The sequence below is a fragment of the Rosa rugosa genome, chromosome 7 (assembly GCF_958449725.1).
Source record: "Rosa rugosa chromosome 7, drRosRugo1.1, whole genome shotgun sequence".
Lineage (NCBI taxonomy): Eukaryota > Viridiplantae > Streptophyta > Magnoliopsida > Rosales > Rosaceae > Rosa > Rosa rugosa.
Genome location: NC_084826.1, coordinates 5,306,889 through 5,327,414, shown reverse-complemented (window position 1 = coordinate 5,327,414; position 20,526 = coordinate 5,306,889). Strand labels below are relative to the sequence as shown.

At 37.3% G+C, this 20,526-nt stretch overlaps 4 protein-coding genes across 6 annotated transcripts; 3 read left to right on the top strand and 1 right to left on the bottom strand.

Moving 5' to 3' along the window:
* Nucleotides 1–1,165: 1,165 nt before the first annotated feature.
* LOC133722712 (F-box/kelch-repeat protein At3g06240-like) lies at nucleotides 1,166–2,437 on the top strand. The gene has a single exon (XM_062149585.1). The coding sequence runs from the start codon at nucleotides 1,166–1,168 to the stop codon at nucleotides 2,435–2,437; it is 1,272 nt and encodes a 423-aa protein (XP_062005569.1).
* Nucleotides 2,438–4,004: 1,567 nt separating this feature from the next.
* On the top strand, nucleotides 4,005–5,621 carry LOC133720084 (F-box/kelch-repeat protein At3g06240-like). The gene has a single exon (XM_062146270.1). The coding sequence runs from the start codon at nucleotides 4,151–4,153 to the stop codon at nucleotides 5,456–5,458; it is 1,308 nt and encodes a 435-aa protein (XP_062002254.1). The 5' UTR covers nucleotides 4,005–4,150; the 3' UTR covers nucleotides 5,459–5,621.
* Nucleotides 5,622–6,560: 939 nt separating this feature from the next.
* Nucleotides 6,561–8,215, bottom strand: LOC133720085 (F-box/kelch-repeat protein At3g06240-like). Its single transcript, XM_062146271.1, has one exon. It carries the CDS (start codon nucleotides 7,975–7,977, stop codon nucleotides 6,721–6,723), a length of 1,257 nt encoding a protein of 418 aa, XP_062002255.1. The 5' UTR covers nucleotides 7,978–8,215; the 3' UTR covers nucleotides 6,561–6,720.
* A 5,904-nt stretch (nucleotides 8,216–14,119) lies between these two features.
* On the top strand, nucleotides 14,120–15,754 carry LOC133722400 (dormancy-associated protein homolog 3). Of its 3 annotated transcripts, none has more exons than XM_062149294.1 (3): nucleotides 14,120–14,317; nucleotides 14,540–14,707; nucleotides 15,250–15,754. In XM_062149294.1, exons 1-3 carry the CDS (start codon nucleotides 14,203–14,205, stop codon nucleotides 15,354–15,356), a joined length of 390 nt encoding a protein of 129 aa, XP_062005278.1. In that variant the 5' UTR covers nucleotides 14,120–14,202; the 3' UTR covers nucleotides 15,357–15,754. The 3 variants fall into 3 exon arrangements, with proteins under 3 accessions (XP_062005278.1, XP_062005277.1, XP_062005279.1); XM_062149293.1 differs by having other exon boundaries at nucleotides 15,243–15,754; XM_062149295.1 differs by having other exon boundaries at nucleotides 14,121–14,317; nucleotides 15,246–15,754.
* The last annotated feature ends 4,772 nt before the right edge of the window (nucleotides 15,755–20,526 follow it).

Genomic DNA, 20,526 nt, shown 5'->3' with positions numbered 1-20,526 from the left:
AGGAATATAAAGGACTTTAAGGGTATATATTAGGGTTATCACTCGGTCGGTTCGAATCGGTTATAGGTATTACCAACTTCAAAACCAAAGCTTTCGGTTTCAAAACTGAGCTACCAATTACCAACCAAAATTTTCGGTTTTTAATTATATCTACCAAATTCGGTATTTCGGTTTTCGGTATTACCAAATTTAGAACAACTAATTCTTTATAATATAAATTAGAATGAACAAAACTAGGTTTTTGAATTTTATAGTCATAAACGTTGTATTCATATACTAATTATAGCTTTCTTTTGTATATATGACATCAAGTTTTAGCAATTTTCACTAAAACTAGGTTATTTAACCATCTTTGACTAGGTTACTTAAAATACATGTACTATTAATGTAGTATATGTAGTAATATTCATACTATTATAAAAGTTTTTATGTTTATTTCTTAATATACATGTATGTGTATTGAAAACTGTAGTATATAAATCTAATATTTAGATAATCGGTAAATTCGGTATTTACCAAAACCAAACCAATTTTTTCGGTAATTTTCGATTTCGGTTTTATCGGTCTCGGTAACCAAAAAATCGGTTTACCAAACCTAAAACATCGGTTGGTATTCGATCGGTTTGGTAATTACCAAACCAAGTGGCAGCCCTAGTATATATGTTAGAGGAATATAAAGGCCCATTACGGTATTAAAGGCCTCTATCATGAAAATATATGTATATCCTTAACAAATTAACAATATAACAAAGGTAATGTGTCTCTATGTGTGTGTATTATTGAAGAGTATGTTTAATTACTTTAAATATTGTGTATAACAAAGGATGAGTTGCATGTGCTCCTCCTTTCTCTCCCAGCCTCAACTTAATTGGGTTCTCTGCCTCAATTTTCTCTTCAGTCTCATTTATCTTCTATATGATTGTCTCTCAAAGTGTAATTCCTATATTAGTACATGTACTAACTAAAAGCTCACGTTTTCAATAGAAAATCACCACCAATTTATGCCTATTTGTAGTGAGCTAAATACATTTCATTGGAATTTCATCTAGTCGCGCGCATCGGATTAGCTATCAGCATGGTATGTGAAAGTTCTAATCATCATATACAATTGTGATAAAGAAAGAGAAAGTAGAAAGAGGAAAAGAGAAGAACGGAGGAGATCGAAATGATGCAATCTTCCAAATTGGCGGAAGAGATAGTCGTACAATTCATGTCGAGATTGCCTCCTAAAGCATTGATGCGATTCAAATGTATTCGCAAGTCATGGTACAATCTAATAAATAGTCCAAGTTTTGTGGCTCAGAATCTTTCTTATTCCATGAACAACAAATTCACCTCTTCCACTTGCATCCTTTCCAAGCATACTGTCCTCAAGGACAGTAACATTACAGATAGGAATGAAATTCTTGATATCCTTACGTATGGAAACAATGATAAGAAGCAAATTTTACTGTCATCACTTAACTTTTGCAATGATCATGATGGTGATGATCAAGAGCTTTTTTCTGTTATTAAGGACAACTTTATTGTTCCTTTTCCTTTTGATAAATGTTCGTTGAGTTTAAAAATTGCAGGTCATTGTGATGGGATTATTTGTCTTGTTAACGTTGAGGATGTTGCTTTATGCAACCCTTCAATCAAGGAATTCAATCATCTTCCAAAGTCTTATCTTCTTCTCCCCCCAAAAAATTGGGATGATTATGAAAATGAAGATGATTATTATGAGGCATTAGAATCGGAATCAAATGCTGTAGGATTTGGCTATGATTCCAAAGCTAATGTTTACAAGGTTGTTAGAATTGTCCAGTTTAGTTCAGGGTATGTTTTTACTTCACATCCTTCAAGAGTAGAGGTGTACACCTTAGGGGCAAATTGTTGGAGAGAGATCAAGGCAGATGTACTTGTAAGTACTGTCTGTTGGAGTCCTTCATTTGAGATGTACTTCAAGGGAATTTATTATTGGGATGCGTATAGCTATCTTACTCCTAGACAGTATAAGGACGGCATACTTGCATTTGATATGAGTGATGAGCTATTTTATTTGATATACCATCCGGAGACTACACGTGAATTTAACAAGAGCCTTGCTGTGTGGAAAGAATCCATAGCTCTTATCACCTACGAAGGAGATGCTCCTAAATGTTTCGATTTATGGCTAAATGAAGACTCTAATTGTTTTAAAGGTTTATGGACAAAATACCTCACTATTGGACCGGTAGAAGTTGAGATTCCTTTAGTATTTTGGAAGAGTAACGAGATTCTTATGGTGAATGCTGATAGACGTATAGTTTCTTATAACCTTGATATCCAAACACTCAAGCGTCTCCCAATTCATGGAGTGGAAGATCCTGAGTATATTTATGCTATTATTTATGTAAGTAGTATTATTTCAGTAAACAGAGACAATAAGCTCGAGTGTATGACTACTTCTATTTAGCAAAATAATAATAAATTTACTTACTGATACGCTAACAATTTGATTCCCATGCATGTTGTTGTTGTTCTTAACTTCTCATATTATAATCAAACTTTCATGTTTTAGTTCCTTGACATGAATTAGGAAAATCTAATTTCCTCGCCCAAGATGGCGATATATCCTATCGAATATTTTTTAAGAGAAGCGAAATAAAGGTCAACTCTTCCCACTTATTCAAAATTTTAATGATAAAAAAGAGGGGGACTATGCCAATACCGCTCCCAATATAGCAGAGTGAGAATGACAATAAAAATAAATGATACAATTGAAACTCCAAGTAAGAGCCCAAACTGACCAAACTGAAAGACCACTAGGTGAATTTATAGCTAGTACGCATAGAAATATCATGGCCAAACTGAGAAGTAATAAAAGATGGAAGGGAAAGCTACCAAACTAAACATTCATGCAAAGTGCTATAATTAGCCAACTTGTCTACTACTCTATTGTCTTCTCTATAGATGTGTGAAACATAAAAATTCAATTGCCGAGTTTGATGTTAACAATTTAACCAATGTCCCCGAAGACTCTAGTTTATGAGATTTAGGGATTGAAAATAGGTGAGCACTAGCGTAGAATCTGTCTCCAACCAAATATGTGTTTAGTGATGAAAACATGCCACTTGGATGGCCTCAATCACATCCAGAACCTCAACATCAACTATACTAGGAACCTCCACTCTAGCTGAAAAAGCACCCACGAAATTCTTTTCCGAATCATAGAAGATACCACCATAACCGGCTGCATTGGGATCACTAAATGACGCATCCGTGTTCACTTTCAACCAATGCTCAGGCAGGGGCCACCCAAGTAATTAATTGGCCTAAAAGAATGGGCAATGCATTGGACCGACGACAACCCCAGCATTTTAAAAAGCGTCAGTCAAATAAAGGATAAGTCTTAAAAACTAGCTAAGCAGACTCCTTGAGTATTCTAATTCCCAATCGAGTATTTGGGGTATTGGGTCTTTTTTTTTTTTTTTTTTTTTGTTAACTTTTTAGTTTGAAAATTTTATTTGCACATCCCTAATTTCTTAATACACATCTCTTTTCTAACCTATTTTTTTAGACTTATCTAAAACCCATAATACCCCAGAATTTTTTTCTTCTAACAATGATGCATTGTATGTTTCTTCTTTTAAAGCCTCTTAATTTGACTAGGATCTAAACATCTTCTCAAAGAAAAAGAAAAAAAAGGCTTTAACGCCATTGACAAAACAAAGATTTTGTGGGTGACTTGATTTTCCGGCAAAGTTTTCAATCGCCCTGCATTTATTGACACAATAAATAAAAATGAGGGGACCTAATTCAACCGAGTAAAGAGAGGAAGAAATGCGGATGAGCCTCACTTGGCTGGGTTCCAAACCCCTTAAAAAAAATAATAATAATAAAAGAGTAAAAAGTCGGAGGAAGGAGTGTGTTACGGAGTTTTTCTTTCCCAGCCTCTACTCGCAAAGGGTCCTTGTACCTCATTTTTCGGATTATCTCCCGACTTTACAACCAATGTCCTCAGATTGTGCTGAAATTTAACCTCAAGAGAAAATAACCACCATTTTTCTACATGTGTCACAAATTCTTCGTCAAGAAACACCCAGTTTGTCAAAGAAAAAGCAACCTCATGATATGGAGATTGGTACTGTGCTATCAACATGGCATGTAAGAGTTCAAGAGTCATCATATGAAGTGGAAACCATATCGACCAAGACAACGAAAGCTTGAATCAAGAGAACAGGTAGATAGAGGCCGGAAAAAGAGGCAAATGGGGAAGCTTTGCAAATTGTCAGAAGAGATGGTCGGGCAATTCCTTTCAAGATTGCCTCCTAAAGCATTGATGCGCTTCAAATGTATTCATAAGTCGTGGTACAATCTAATAACTTCCCCTAGCTTTATAGCCAAGAACCTTTCTAATTCCAAGAACAACAAGTTTGCGTCCACCACTAGAATCCTTTTCAAGCGTACTGTCCTCAAGGACATTAAGGATAAGAATGAAATATTTTATGTCCTTAGGGACAACAACAATGATAGGAGAGACATTTTCCTTTCTTTACTTGATCTTTGCAACGATAATGATGGTGATGACCAAAACCTTCATTCTGTTGTCGACGACCTTATTGTTCCACTTCCTTTTAGTATATGTCCGTTTAGTTTACAAATTGCAGGTCACTGTGATGGGCTTATTTGTCTTGTTAATATTGTTAATGAGGAGGTTGCTTTGTGCAATCCAGCGATAAAGGAATTCAAATTTCTTCCTAGGTCTTCCCTTCTTCTTCCTCGCAGACATCCAGAAGATGATGACGGCATAGAATCGGATGTAAATGCTGTCGGATTTGGCTATGATTCTAAAACTCAAGATTACAAGATTGTTAGAGTTATAACATATATTACAGGGATTGCTTATACACTTCCTTCTAAAGCAGAGGTGTACACATTGAGTTCTCATTCTTGGAGAGAGATCAAAATTGATAAAGAATGTCACGTCTTTTGGACTCCTTCATTTGAGATACACTTCAGGGGAATTTATTATTGGAGTGCACTGACTTATCCTACTCCAGGAGCGGATAAGGAAGCCATCTTTGCATTTGATATGAGTGAAGAGACATTTGAAGAGATACCGATTCCAGATGGTATTTGTGCCAGAGACGGTATTATTAAGTTCCTTGCTGTGTGGAAAGAATCTGTTGCTCTTATTTCTTGCAAAGGAGATGGTCCTAAATCCTTCGATATATGGGTAATGGATGACTCTAGTGGGATTAAAGGTTCATGGACAAAACACTTGGTCATTGGACCTATAGAATGCGAGATTCCATTGGTATTTTGGAAGAGTGATGAGCTTCTTTTGGTTATCTCTGATGGACGTGTGGTCTCCTATCACCTTGGTAACAAAACTATCAAGTATCTTCCGATTCATGGCGTGGAAGATCCCCAATACATCCAAGCTGTTGTTTGCGTAAATAGTATGATTTCAGTTAAGAAGACCAAAGGTTGAGGCATGCATAGATATACTTCTATAGAATGATGTGGCCCAACGAATAGGTCCATTTAAATTGATTGGACCTATCTTTTTGCGATGATAAAAACGGGTCTAATTAATCTCATATATTTTTGTTGTATAATTAATCAACTCTGAATAAGAAAAACAAAAACAAAAAAAGATTGGAGACATGTCATAAATTAATTAATATAGTTGAGCTAAATTACCAACCACATGTCAGTAACGTCATAACATAATAGTTGAGATCAGTCGGATCACTCTAACATCACTTGGAATGATGTCAATATAAACCTACTATACAATGAAAGAGCACTCATATACCCCGTTTAAGATTGCTTCGCTTTTAGAAAAATAAGCTTTTATCTAAAATTTTAGATTATATTGTGTTTGGTAAATTAATAAGAAATAGTTTTAATTGAAAATTATAAGTCACATGCCAGCATATTTTAAAAGCAACTCAAAGATTACTTTTAGAAGCTGTTTTATATACTGACAGCACTTTTAAAAGTATTATTTAATAAACATGAAACTATTTTAATTTATAGCTGATTATTCTCATATCCCAACAACAACGGTTTTTTTTTTTTTTTTTAAAGCCACAGTAATCTCAAACTAGCCTTTAGGTCACTTCCAGGAGTTTGTTGATGGTAAATAACAGTGAGCAGTAGTACGAGACCAATATGAAAAGCAAGTTACAAAAAACAAATACAAAAGGTATTCACGAAAGCATAAATTTTTATATCTGTTAAAGCAATCTAGGTTGGCTTCAAGTTGTTGGTCATTTTTTTCCCCATCCCTAGGGGGTTATGTAGTTTTTATTATTTGAAGCTCGAATTTTCTCGATCTGTCTAGCTTCAAAAACAAAAGACCAATGGGCGTTTTTGTGCTAACAGCAGAACAAGGACTACGCATATGCACAAGAACCATAGCGGTTCCAACTATTTCAACTTTCCAAGTGACTTACTTGCAAATTGATTTTTTTTTTTTCCCTTTCCGAGAATGACATATTTTTTTCAACCATTTAAAATTCATATATTGAAAAGATAAAATCTAAAACTTTGAGAAAACCAGTTGTTAAGAACACCATCATAACTCTAACTACAATAATAATTGTTCATATGCTACAAAGAACAAACAATCCTTATATGAGAATGTTTCAAAAAAAATATAAATATGTAGAGGAAGCCGTCATTTGTTTTTTGGGTTGAAAATGTCATCATTATGTAGTTCTGAAATCTTCCTTATTGCCTATTGGACTAGCTAGAGTTATTTATGCCCTCAAGTTTGTTGCTTGCATGGACCGAAACAATACTATTTACATAAACAACGGCTTGAATATATGGTGGATCTTCCACCCCATGAATAGGAAGATACTTGAACATTTGGGTGCTAAGGTTATAGGACACTAGACGTCCATCAGTGGCAGCCATAAGAAACTCGTTACTCTTCCAAAATATCAATGGAATCGAAATGCCTTCTAGAGGTCCGATGGTTAAGTATTTTATCCATGAACTCTTAAAGACACCGAAGTCATCGATTACCCATATGTCAAAAGATTGAGCTCCACTGTCTCCACCGTAAGCCAAAAGAGCAATGGACTCTTTCCACACTGCAAGACCTCTATTACATCGAACTATGTCATGACGGACACTCTCTGGAATATATATATCATGAAACAGCTCCTCATTCATATCAAATGAGAGGATGATTTCCTGCTCTGGTGGGCAGATTGATGCCCACCAAAAATAAAATCCCTTCAAGAACAACTTAAAAGAAGGAGCCCAGAAAACATGACTTTCAGTTTGAGCCTTGATCTCTCGCCAAGAATTAGTGCCAATGGTATATACTTCTGCTTTCGAAGGAAGTGGTTTATGAACCCCAGTAATAAATGATATAATTCTAACAACCTTGTATTCTTGAACTTTGGAATCGTAGCCGAATCCAACAGCATTTACATCAGACTCTATTTCATCGTAGTCATTTGGATGTCGAGGAGGGAGAAGAAGACAGGACTTAGGAAGAAGTTTGGATTCTTTGGTTGCTGGATTGCACAAGACTATGTCATCAAGAAATGAATTATTTAGACAAATGATCCCATCACAATGACCTGCAATCTCTAGACTAAATGGAAGTAGACCTAAAGGAAGCGGAACGGTGAAGTCGTCGACTACATAATTAAGATTAGGGTCATCACCATCGTTGTCGTTGCAAAGGTTACACAATGAGAGTAAAATTTTCTTTGTTTCTATGCTGTTGTCCCTGAGGACTTCCAAAATTTCATTCCTATCCTTAATGTTGCTGTCCTTGAGGACAGTATGCTTGGCAAGAATGCAAGTGGATGAACTGAACTTATTGTGCTTGGAAGTAGTAAGGTTCTTGGCTACGAAGTTAGGACTATTGATTACATTGTACCACAACTTACGGACGCATCTGAATCGAATCAGAGATTTAGGAGGCAATCGTGATAGGATTCGCACGACCATCCCTTCTGACAATTTGCTGAAATTTTCCATTGCTCCACTACCTCGATCTACTTATTCTTTTCTGTATTAAAGAGGAAGAATCTCTTTGGAAAGGGTTATATATATTTCGACGTAGGATTCTATTGAATAACATAGAATACGGTGGAACCCTGCATGAAGGAATAAATTATGGAGATTCTCACCTTGGTGAGAGTTCAGCTTTAGTTAGTTTGAGCATAATGGTGAAACTTACAGAATGCTTTGGGGTTTGCTTCCTGCCCTCGACATGCAAGAAGAACCAGTCATTATTCTCCTTTTGGGGCGGGGAGAGAAACGAGGTGACAACTACTATATACAGTACTACCCTCCTCTATTCTCTCCTTTGAAAAAATCAAACAATGAAGTAGTGGCTCCTTGTTTTGCCAACAAGCTAGAGTGGCTAGCTTATTATTTCAATTACCTGTATATAATCCTTTTCTTTTTTCCGCTTAACAGTTCTTGGCCAGTATGCACGGTTGGAAATACGACTTGGGATCTTCTTCATGTTGTATATTGACCTTCATTTATCAAAATGTGATTAGTATACATGCCAACTCTAAATAAAATATAGAGAAGTTGTTGTTGAGATCATTTTATAAGTGTTGGATCATTTGCACCGTCGGTGCATAGAATAATTTCGAATTCATTGTTATAGATGCTCTAAAAAGTTCCTTAATTTTAAAATAATAATAATTAAAGCTAATTTCATTTTACCTCCCTAACATTTACATATTAAATCAGTTGTGACAATGTACTTTTAATTTCATCACATGTACCCCTTTGCTCTTCAATTTAATCAATCATATTCAATAATTCATTTTTTTGTCAAGTATTTTGTAAATTGAAAATGTGGCTCTAATAAACTCTCTTATATGATGACGATTCACTAATGTGACATACATAATTATATCGTATGTGACTACAACTTCAAAATACCTCACACAGTAGTTGGCAAAAAAGTCAAGAGTTATACAAGATTGATTGAAATTAGTAAGTACAGAGGCACGCGTGATGAAATTAAAAGTACAGAGCACAAATAATTTAGGGTGTAAAGATCAGAGTAGTAAAATGAAATTTTCCGTAATAATTATATGGGAATAACATGATCATTTCAAAATCAAAATGAATGACAAAATATGAAATTAAGGTTGTTAAACTGATAATTTTGAAATTTCATAAATACACTGTATTTCGTGCAAAGAATTAAGACGAGATAGACCCAATTAGGCCTGGGATCGGTTTGGCTCGGCTCGGGAACATGCCTATACCGATACCGAGTTTATAGTCGGCTCGGTTCGGTTCGGGACGCCGGAATCTCATCTGCAATACCAATTAGGCCCGAATCCGATCGGTTCGATACCAACTGCTTTGAATAGCAAAATTTCAGTCCTTGAGCTTTCTTCTTACTGCTTTTAAACTGAAACAAGTAAATTACACAACAGTAAGATTACTCGATTACATATAAACATGCAAATGCAATGCAATGCAACTTATGAAGTTATGAACACGAAAACAGAAAGTACAGAGGCTCAAAGACTTTGGCTTTTTCTACAAACCTTCTGCGGTTTCTGCAAAAGTCAAGCACAACATATATCACCAAAAACTACCATTTGTGACCTTGTGACCTTTTCTGCCATCAATAATATTATTCATTTATTTTTAATCTAGCTTTCCTTTTTTTCTTTTAAAAACCCAGAAGCAGATTTTTCTCTTTTTTTTTGCTGCAAATGTAAAAATTAGAGGGAAGATTAGGAAAGAAATTGGGTACCTGAAATGGGGATTGATTCAAGAGAAGAAGATTATTCTAATTTAAGAATAATTAAATCACCGATTACCAAGAATTGAGGAATTAGAGGGGGGTAATTTAAGCTTTCCACATAAACAGAAACAAAAAAAAGAAATGGATGGTCTGAGCTTCGCTGGTGTACAAGAGGAGATGGTGAAGCAAGGTAGGCTCGTATAACAAAATTAGTTTTCTGGGGTTTTTTAAATCCAACCACTAATCAACCCCATATTCAATCATGCATGAACGAAAACAGAAAAATCTGAGAAAGTGAGAGAGTTACCCGCAGTTTTCCCATCGATTCAGAGTGGGAGGCTTGAAGAATCGAGTTGAGTCAAATCGAGGCTACTTCTTCACTCTTGAACTCTGATTTGGTCTCTGTGAGAGGATTGAGAGGAGTGACCGAGTGATTTGGTTCGATTCTTCGATGGAGGGGAGAGAGGAGTGAGAGACTTCGATTCTTCGATGGAGGGCAGAGAGAAGTGAGAGCCTTCGAATTTGAATCTCCTCTCTGGGCCTTTGAATCTTCGATGGAGGGCAGAGAGGCAGAGAGGAATTTAGGGTTTGTGACTTTGTGTTGTGAGTTGAGAAATGAGAACGGCGGAAGGGGAAAATGCGAAGTCGTGAAAATATCAGAAAATCGGGTCGGGTCGGACAATACGGTACCTATTTGACCCATACCGATGCCGACCCGTTTACTTACTATTCGGTACGGTACGGTTCGGTATTGTTTGGAACTTGAATTGCAAACCGACCCGATCGGTATCGGCTCGGATCGGACGGCTTCGGTCTCGGTTTGTCGGTTTGGAGTTCCCAGGCCTAGACCCAATATCTACGGATCTACCTAAATTACAAAGATATGCAACTATCAAAATAAATTTGCAAGCGTTGGACTGCTCATAAAGGTGAGGTTCTTGAAACTGAACTCGGACGGCTCGTTTCTGCCTAACGTCCTGTTTGGGGGCACTGGAGGTGTGATCAGGAATTCTCGCCAAATGGGCGACCCAGTATATGCCAACTGAGGGATTATGCAGTCACTAAGTCTAATGCTGGTAACATACTGCCAACAAATTTTTGACTAACTTTAAGGCTTTAAGCCCCACAGCTAGACTTACTCGTTTATATATCTTTAGTCCCCATCACCCAGCCTCTTTTGTTTAATAAGAAGATCAAGTCATTAGCCCACTACCCGGTCAAAGTATTCAATACAATAATTATAGTTAATTAAATTTAAATGTATGATTTATTGATTTAGAATTTTCTCTTTTTTTATAAATACGGTTGAATTTTTTTTTTTTTTAGTAAATTGAAATTCTTTTTATATACAGACTTAAAAATTGAAATGTTATTAATATTTAAAACTTACATGTAAGGCTGTCAATAGGTCGTGTCGGGTTGGGTTCGTGTCGGGTCAATGTATTTATAGTGTCGCAAGATACAAACTCAAACCCAACCCATTTAATAATCGTGTCAAAAATTGAAACTAAAACCTAACCTATTTATTAAACGGGTTATCAATTTCCAACCCACTTAATGATGTGCTCATATTATCCTATATCTCTTAATCTTGGTTTTTGTGTTTAGTTCTCTTTATTTATGATTCATTTACATCTTTTAGTATTTTTGTAGGTTTGTTCCATAGAAAGAAGAAAACAAGCTAAAATGAGCTAACTAGGATTGAAAGGCCATGTGCTATTCCAAGTCCCAGAATCTACCTGTGCAGAACATCCAACTTCGCCAAATTACTGGGAGTTACCCATATCGAATCAGACAATGAACCTTATATCATTGAAAGCTACGGATGTCTACTTTCTGTAGAATTTTACGGATCTTGATTTCGATACATCTGGAGAAAGTTATGATTATTTGAGTGAAGATAGGTCGGACAGGAATCTGCTCGGGAATTTACAACAATTCATGGAGAACTCAAGTTTCGCTGCACAAGATTGTCAATCCTAATGTTTCAAGGAAGTTAATTCAGATGAGGATTAAATGATGAACTTATTCCTACTTTTACAAGAGATTTTTCAAGGTTTCCCATTCCAAATGAAGAAAGGAATCTAATCTAAACCTAAGTTTTACAAGGAAATATGAAGCCAAAGATGAGCATAAATATTCCCTATATAAGGGAGCACGAATTTACATGAGGGGAGGAGTCTCGGGAGCACATTGAAGACGCCTAAGGAGCGGAGACGACTCACCCATCTTCCCCTTTTTTCCCTTTCCATTCTTTTCATGTTTTTCCTATGTTTTATTTAGTTTTAATTTTCTAAACCTCTTTTATAGGGCTAGGATGACGCCCTAGCATGATTGTTTACATGTTTTGATATTCAATTGATGGATTATTAGTTTCTTTTTATATGAATTCTTAATCTCTGCTTGAATTGTGCTTATGTTAAAGTTCTATTGATTCGCGACCTTTAGGGCTTTGCATCTAGTTATCAGAAGATGAATTTGAGGCGTACCTGCAATATAATTCAAATTAGCTTCATGAGATAAAGAATTGTGAATTACATTATTGTCGTACTCTGAAGTAATGGTTTGCATGATTCCCTTGTTTTCTAGAACGTAATGAGTCCTATATGTTAAATTTATGCCGTACCTGGATAGACTGCATGCTAGGATATACGACCTCTGTCGTACCTGGAGAGAATCATACACTTAAGGAAAACTATGGTCTAAGTGTCGTACCTGAACTTAGATACGGGAATTGTTATCTAAAGAAACGAAAGAATTCATTGATTGGTTCAAAACGTAGATAAGATTGCTTGTAGTTGATTCCGACACCCTAGGCTCATCATCATCATATTCTTACTTTCAATCATTATAGACTCTTTTCAATTTCAGTTTATTTAGATTTACTTTTGAAGTTTCTATTTTCAAGTTATTTTCCCATTATCAACAACTCTTTTCAAAACCGTGAAAATCATAGTCTTAGTTTGAGTCATTGGGTGTGTCTTAATTGATTTGTGTTTCTTGTTTTGTGTGTTTTTGGTTTTAATTAATTTAGGTTTTCATATTGTGAATTGACTTAATATCCTCATGGGAACTACAACCACTTCTCTTCCATTACTATACTACATCCACCCTGTATACTTGCAGGAATTCCATCACTTAACCCATTTAATAAATAGGTTGTGTTGTGTTAGACAAAATGACTCATTTAAGGGTTAACAGTACAACTCATTTAACTAAAAAAATGCATAAATTGATTAAATTCACTAAAAACTCCACAAGACGAAGAATATAAATAATTATATATAATTCATAAATAATTAAATCCAATAATTATAAAGCAAAATATTTCAAATTGTCTAATCCTATGATTAAATACTCCCAACGTCTAAAATTTCAAGAAGAATTATAGCATAATCGGATTATACATGTTCACTTCATGTTAGCGGGTTGACCCGTGGCCGACCCATTTATTAAATGGGTCATGACGGGTTGACCCACGGGCAACCCGCTTTTTAATCGTGCGGGTTCAACCCACTTTATTTCTTGCGGGTTTCGAGTCGTGTCGGAATTGACACATATGTGATATTTAACTATTAATTATTTTTTTTATTACGTCCGTATAGATAAAAACTCAGGTCTACCGCTTTTCCATTTTGTTGCCACGTTTTTTCACATAGTAAACTTTATAAGCTCTCCCCTCCATGTTGAGTTGTCGGCTTTAAGGCTTGGTATTGAATTGCTGCAAGGACTAGATGTTGCCCAAGCCTTAAGTTGAAAGTGACTGCCTGCTTGATGTCCAATCTCTTGGTACCATGAAAAGTGATCAATCCTTCTCCTTTGAGTGCTTTGATTACTGAAATCAAGGATTTACTTGGTGCAAGCTCGAGATTTCATGTTTAGTTTGCTCCTAGACAGGCTAACAAAGTATCTCATAGACGTGCTTGCCATAGCTTTAATTCATATATCAAACATTAATTGATTTGTTACTGTTTTAAAATAAATACCGAATGCCCTTATGTGCGATATATTAGTCGTACCAATTAATAAATTCTCTATTCCCTTAGTGATGATTTGTAAATTGGTAGATAGTAGATACACCGTAGCAAATTATAGATTTGTTTGGATAAAAATGAGGGGGCATACTTGTACATTCGTTTATAAGAAAATGACTCTCCACGTGACGTAACATCTCCCAATGTCCTTTAGCATCGCATGTGATCGCTGCCCATAAAATCTCCTGAGTGCTTGGGGTCCGCCTCGGTCTTATCTAAACACGTGCTGCTCGATCCATAATCCACGTCATCACCTTCCCATCAGAAGCAATGAACGCGCCAGATCTCTCTAGAAACCGGATACTTGTTCGACCTTTAACGCCCTCAAACGTCTTTAAATCCCCTCACAAACTCCACTCTCAGTCTCTCTCTCTCTCTATCTGCTTCTCTCTCTCTAGTCCAATACCCCCACCATCGTTCAGCTGATATTTTCCGGCGAGCAGTATGGGCCTACTTGACCAGCTTTGGGACGACACCGTCGCTGGGCCTCGGCCAGACTTCGGCCTCGGCAAGCTTCGGAAGACCCAATCTCTCGGCTTACGATCCAACTCCGGCAAGGGTGCGTCGCAATTTAGCACATGAACATAACTAACCTCAAATCAACCTGATTAAATTTCAATAAACTACAATATTGCAATGAATTATAATTTGTTTTATTGTAAAGTCGAGATCTTGCAAATGATATTCATTATTTCTTCGGGATGTTAGGGAATCTATGATCTAAAATGCAATCAACCACTAAATCCAGTTGGCTTGATGTTGAAAAATCGATCTTTTGTAGGAGTTGATGGCGGGAGCGCGAGATCGTACGGTGAGGGCTCAACGGAAGAGGCGGCAAAAGTTACACGGAGTATTATGATAGTGAAACCCCCAGGATATGGGAGCGCCGGCGGCGATTCCACTCCGGCGTCACCAGCTGGATCTACTCCACCGGTGTCTCCCTTTTCTGGTAAGCGTCTGAATGTCATATATGCCCTTGGCTGACTACTTTTGCATGTAGATTCCGGTGATGTTGGAGTCTGGGGGTGTCAAATTGTCAGTTGGAATTTCTGTAGTCGTCGACAATTATTAGATATCTGGATGGAATTGCAATTTCTTAAATTGCAGGGACGAAAAGGAAAATGAGGCTAAAACTACATTGACTAACTTGTGATTAAGTCATTTTATTTTAAAGATAAGGGCAGTGTCAAGTTGGTGGTTTTGATTGTGATGTTTTCCTGCTTCATATAAAATGACTATATGTCCGAAATGACTTATATGTCCTTGTTGATTTCTGAACAAATGATTCAGTCTTTAGCTACTTTTAAGCATCTTATATGTATCAAAATATTTTAAGTTATTGACTAGGTTCTTAAGTTAGGAGTTAAATGAGTAAATTTGGAGATACAAATTATAAAGAAATACAAACTCATTAAGAGTGCAATTGTTGTCCTGCTTGTGTGTTCATTCTGCATGAAACAAAGTACTGATAATGTTTCGATTAGGAGGCAGGGAGTCATTTCGATTTCGAAGAAGATCCACGTCGGATGCCTACGAGAAGGCAAGAGAGGTCATTGGAGCAAAGAGCACCCCATCTTCTTACGATGTGTGACATATGAGCGGAGGTATCTAGCATGTTGGTCTCCCAGACGATGTGCCTTACTCAGTCCTCAGAGCATGTGATATATCTATGAGCATGTTACAAAACCAACCAAGGCGGGAAAGAGAGTGCGTCGACTGTATTTTCGTTATATGTAGCCCCTAAGTAGCTAAGTTTGAGCACTATGTTAACTAAGTTTGAGTGTTGCTGGTTGTGTGGATGTTTGTTTGTCGGAACTCGGAACTGTGTAAAGGTGTCCTGTAAGTGGCAGATCTTGTTCAGCAGTGGCTTGTGTTTTGTAATATGTCATATGTCGAGTTGCTAGTTTACTCTTTAAATTTCAAAAACTTGTGGTGTTGTGTTTCGTTGATGTTCTTTCGAATGTAGACTAAAAGCATGAAAACAATGCATTTGAATTGCGGTTTTTCTAAATGTAGAAATGTATGAACGTACATCTGGGTGAATGTTTTATTCTTTTGGGAGAACAGTTTTGCTGGATTAGTTGGTGAAAGCAAACAAAGCAAGACATGGATTACAATATTACCTTGGATGACAGGTAACAGATATATAAATTAAATCTTATCAAGGCGCCCCATCTGCGTCTGACGGAGCTTACCATAGAATGAAACTTGCACATTAAGGTTAATTTGATACGGCAAGAGAAGACGCGGACTCTTCTTGTTTTAGAAGCTGTATATATGCAAGCGTCAACGGAGAGGACTGGTGTCGGAGGCTGAATTCCATAACCTTCTCCCAAGATTTATTTATTTATTTTTATTTTTTGGGGGTTACAAAGGAGGCCTGAAACAAAAGGAAACACAGAAAATTAGATGTTCTAACTCTCCTAGCTCTTGGGAGATCGCAAAGATCATCAGTGAAAGCACTAGCAACATGAGGGGCAGGGGTGTTAAAAATTACAATACGTACGATAGTCATGGCTGAGACTTCCCTTAGCAAGAGCATCAGCAGTATAGTTGCATATTCTCTAAAAATATGCCGGATCCCAACGTCTTCAAAACCATTGATTAGATGCCTACAATTGTTGATAATGTTGTCTAAAGGATGAGGTATAAGACAACTATCAATCAGCAACTTAACGAAGATAGCTGAGTCAGATTCTACTTCAAGCTTTCTGATATTCAAGTCAAAAGCAAGTTTCAATCCAGAAAGCATCCCCCTAGCTTCAACATTGATGATTTGGCCAACCCCCAATTTATGCAGAAACAAGACAACCAATCTCCATTGTGATCTCTAATTACCCCACCAGCTCCAATAAACCCAGATTGATTGAATCTGGTGCCATCCACATTAAGTTTCATAAATTCAATTGGAGCTTTCAACCAAGAAACGATATTAAGACAATAACTATCTAACTTGGAGAGTTGAGCTTGAGCATTCATTCATTCATTTGCAACATTAACGATGAGTTGAGTAGCATTGGTAGGCAGCTGGAAATTATCCTCAAAGCCTACCTTATTTCTCCACTTCCATAAGTACCAACAAGTGAAAACAAAGATATTGCACCATCTTAAATGTTGATCTCTAGCTTTTGTTGCGTATTTCGTACAAAACTACGTGACTCATGGTAAACTTGAGACTACCAATAAGGAGGCATGTGCCATATGAGCTGCAGGACACTTTGGTGATCATCTAGGTTGCTATAACCGTAAGTCCGTACATTTCTTATTCCGTGAGTTTAAGTGATCATTAAAAGAACAGTGAATAAACAATGTACAGACTTACGATCACAGTGACCTAGATGACCACGAAAGTGTCCAACCTGCTGAGAAAATCAATTGATAACCATTTGTTGACGCATTATCAACTCGCTATATTACTCAAAGTGAGAAAAGATTCATAAAAATTAAGATAAAGGTGAGTTAAATTGGAGCCTTCTACTATTTTTACGAATCTGAAAAAAGAAACATGAAGATGAACAACAAACTGTGAGAACAATACCCTACCGCTTGGATGAAAGAAAAGAGAAACAGGATGGTAATAGAATTGCAGAGGATTGTATGTACCGACAGTGCATCGGTTATTTTAATCTCTAAAAAAATAACAGTCACTCATCTAATTCACTCCTTTATATATTTTAATATAAAAAAAATTACATTCATTCATATTGCAAGTACTCATGCACTGACGGTGCATGGAATACACTCCCCTAATTAAACCAACTTTGGTTTAATTAAAGAAAAGCGAAAGTGCATCTGCATGTGTGGCTTGATTAAACTAATTGAATAGCCCATCATATTTGGGCTGTTCTTTATACCCACGTGCCAGCAACATATCCAATTTTATCCACTTTTCTTTTCTTTCCCAGCCAGCACAGCGAGCCAACCATTCGTGGTCCATCACCTCAGCCCAGCCCATTGTTTAATTAACCTTAATTCTCTCAAGTACGAACGGAACACATCAGCCACACGTATATATTCATCTCCATCAACTCACTCTTGGGAAGACACCAACGGAGACCAACAACGCCGCACCACAAAAACAGAAGCAGCCCCTTTGGGCTGCTCTCTTCTCCCATCTTCTTCCTCCATTTTTTCCTCTTTTCTTTATATTTTGTTTTGAGATTTGAAGGACTACTCATACAAAGCTTCAAGGATCTATCAAGGGACTCAATTTCTACAAGATTCAAGATTTGGGTATTTTGTGGGGTTGTAATTCAAGGCTAGTCATGCTAGCTTCATAGCTATTTGTGACTATCCTTGTTTTCTCCTACACTTCTCTACTCTTTGCTATTTGAATTTTGTAATTTTGATATTCATGAATATGGGTTGTGAGTAGTTACTTTTGGAGGCTAGGGTTTCTAACTCTAGCTCAATTTTGATGTAATGAACATATTTTTAAGTGATAAATAATATATTTTCATATGGGTGCACTCTAATTACTATGTCAATTGATTCTTGATGCATAAATTTTAGGGAATTGACCACTCTCTTTGTTATGTTTTGAGATTTGTGTTGTGTGATACAATTGGTGGTTCTTTTGTTCACTAGCTTCATGTAATTAGTGTGGTGTGTCAAGTAGTTGTTTAATCGAGAATTAATGATTGCCTAAGTTTCTATTTTCTTGTGCCCTTCGCCTTTAATCCTAGATGTTGTGGCCCTAACAAGGCATAATGATTAGGGTTAGAGAGTTCATTCTTGCCTTAACCGGAAGAATGGATACCAAATAAAAGAAATTGACTTAGTGGCCTTAACCGGCATTAGGTAGAGAACTAAGCAATCGTTAAATTTTAGGTTGTAACTATTGCATGCTTAAATCCCTAATTTCTAGAGCTCTAGGCCTTTAGTTCATGTTTTGGTAGCCTTACTAAGGTACTAACTCATGAATTAGAGAGTTCATATTTGTCCTAACCGAAAATGTGAATACCCTTAAGGAAATTCGGCTTAGTGGCCTTGACTGACATTAAGTACGGGATTTGGTTCTCATGAAGATATGTTTGTTTGCTTGAAATGTGTTCGTTGCATTGAAATTGCTAGAGAGTGATCCCTAGCACCCAAAATCTTTCTCGCTTTTATTTTTCTTCATTTTTAATTGTTGTTGTTAATTTAGTTTTTGACGTAGTCTTTTAGAAAATTAAAATCACAATTTTGAACGACAATTTCTACCTCATTGTAAATAGCCATCACTAGGCTCTTAGTTTTGATTAGGCTTTGGTGAAAACCAAAGCCGAGCATTGCTAAGGCTTGGTGTCTTAGATTAGCATTTTTATTTATTTTCTTTTTCTTTTGCTTTTGTTTAATTGCTTAGTGACTTTAGTTCCGACCACCCAAGGATTGTGGGTTAGCCACTAATCCCCGTGGTACGATAACTTTGGGCATAATACTTCCCTATCTTGACAATGATACGTACGCTTGCGTAAATGTGTATCCAAGTCACATATGCTTATCGGAATAGTGCAGTTGGGTTTGAGGGACAAACCCTACTTTGCATCAGATCTAACTCAGAAACTGGCCCTTCTCTGGGGAAATCTGAGGGCGTGGAAGGTAATGCCCATGGGTAAAGGTTACTTCACGTTTAGTTTCTCCACGGATGAGGATCTCTCTGCAGTCTGGGTCAAGGGTGCCATTGCTCTCAAACCTGGTTTTTTGCGTTTTATGCGATGGGTTCCCAATTTCTCCCCAGCTAATCAACGCAATACCAATGCTCAGGTGTGGTGAGGTTTTGGGATTTGGGTCTTGAGTTCTGGGAGCCCAGAACCTTATTTGAAATCGCTAATGGTATTGGGGTTCCTGTTAAAGTTGACGCCAACACCAGGGAGAGAAGGGTTGGTCTCTTTGCTAGGGTTTTGGTGGATATTGATCTCTCCATTGTTCCACCGCTTGAACTGGTTGTCAAGCGTAAGTGTGGGACTTCTTTTGTTCAGAGTGTGGACTATGAGAAGCTTCTAGATATATGTCCTCACTGTGGCAACGTCGGGCACCTCGTCACAGCTTGTAAGTATGTGCAACAGTCCTCTAACCCGGTCTCAATGGACATGGAGACTGAGAAGGGAAGGGGTCGATCCCGCAAGGGTAGTGGACGCTCTCGCAGGAATCGTGCTCATCAACAGCATGTCTCCAAAGTGTACGTGCCTAAAAACTAACTGGATCCGGTGAGCTGAGGTAAGGCTGTGATAGTCGATTCAACTCCAAGCACCAGGGAGGATTGTGGGGAGGGTCCTTCTTTTGTGCGAAAGTCCCCGGCTCCAGTAAGTATGGGTGTAATCCCAAATAGTGTGAGTGCCGAAGCCCCAGGTGGTGGTTGAGCCTGTGGTCCAGGAAGTTGTTGAGCCAGTGGCTAAGGTGGTTTTGGAACCAGAAACTAATCAAGCTCTGGGCATCCATGATAATGTTGTTGAGCAGGAGGATGATACTAGGTATGTCAGAGATCATGGCGAGCAGAATAATGATGATGATGATGCATCTGCATGTGGTGGTAGTGAGCAGGTTTCTTCTGACGCTGGGGACACTGTCGTTGCAAATTCATTATCTCCAATTGCTAGTTGGTATGAGGAGACAGAACGAGTTGATATGGATGGGGCTTTTACTGTTGTCATGTCCAGGTCTCAAAAGAGGAAGGCTGCATTGAAGGAGAATAGGGAAGCCTATCTTCGTCGCTCCAAAGACACTCCTAAATGAGGGTCCTTTATTGGAACTTACAGGGAATTGCTAATGCCCCCACTCAAGATGCTC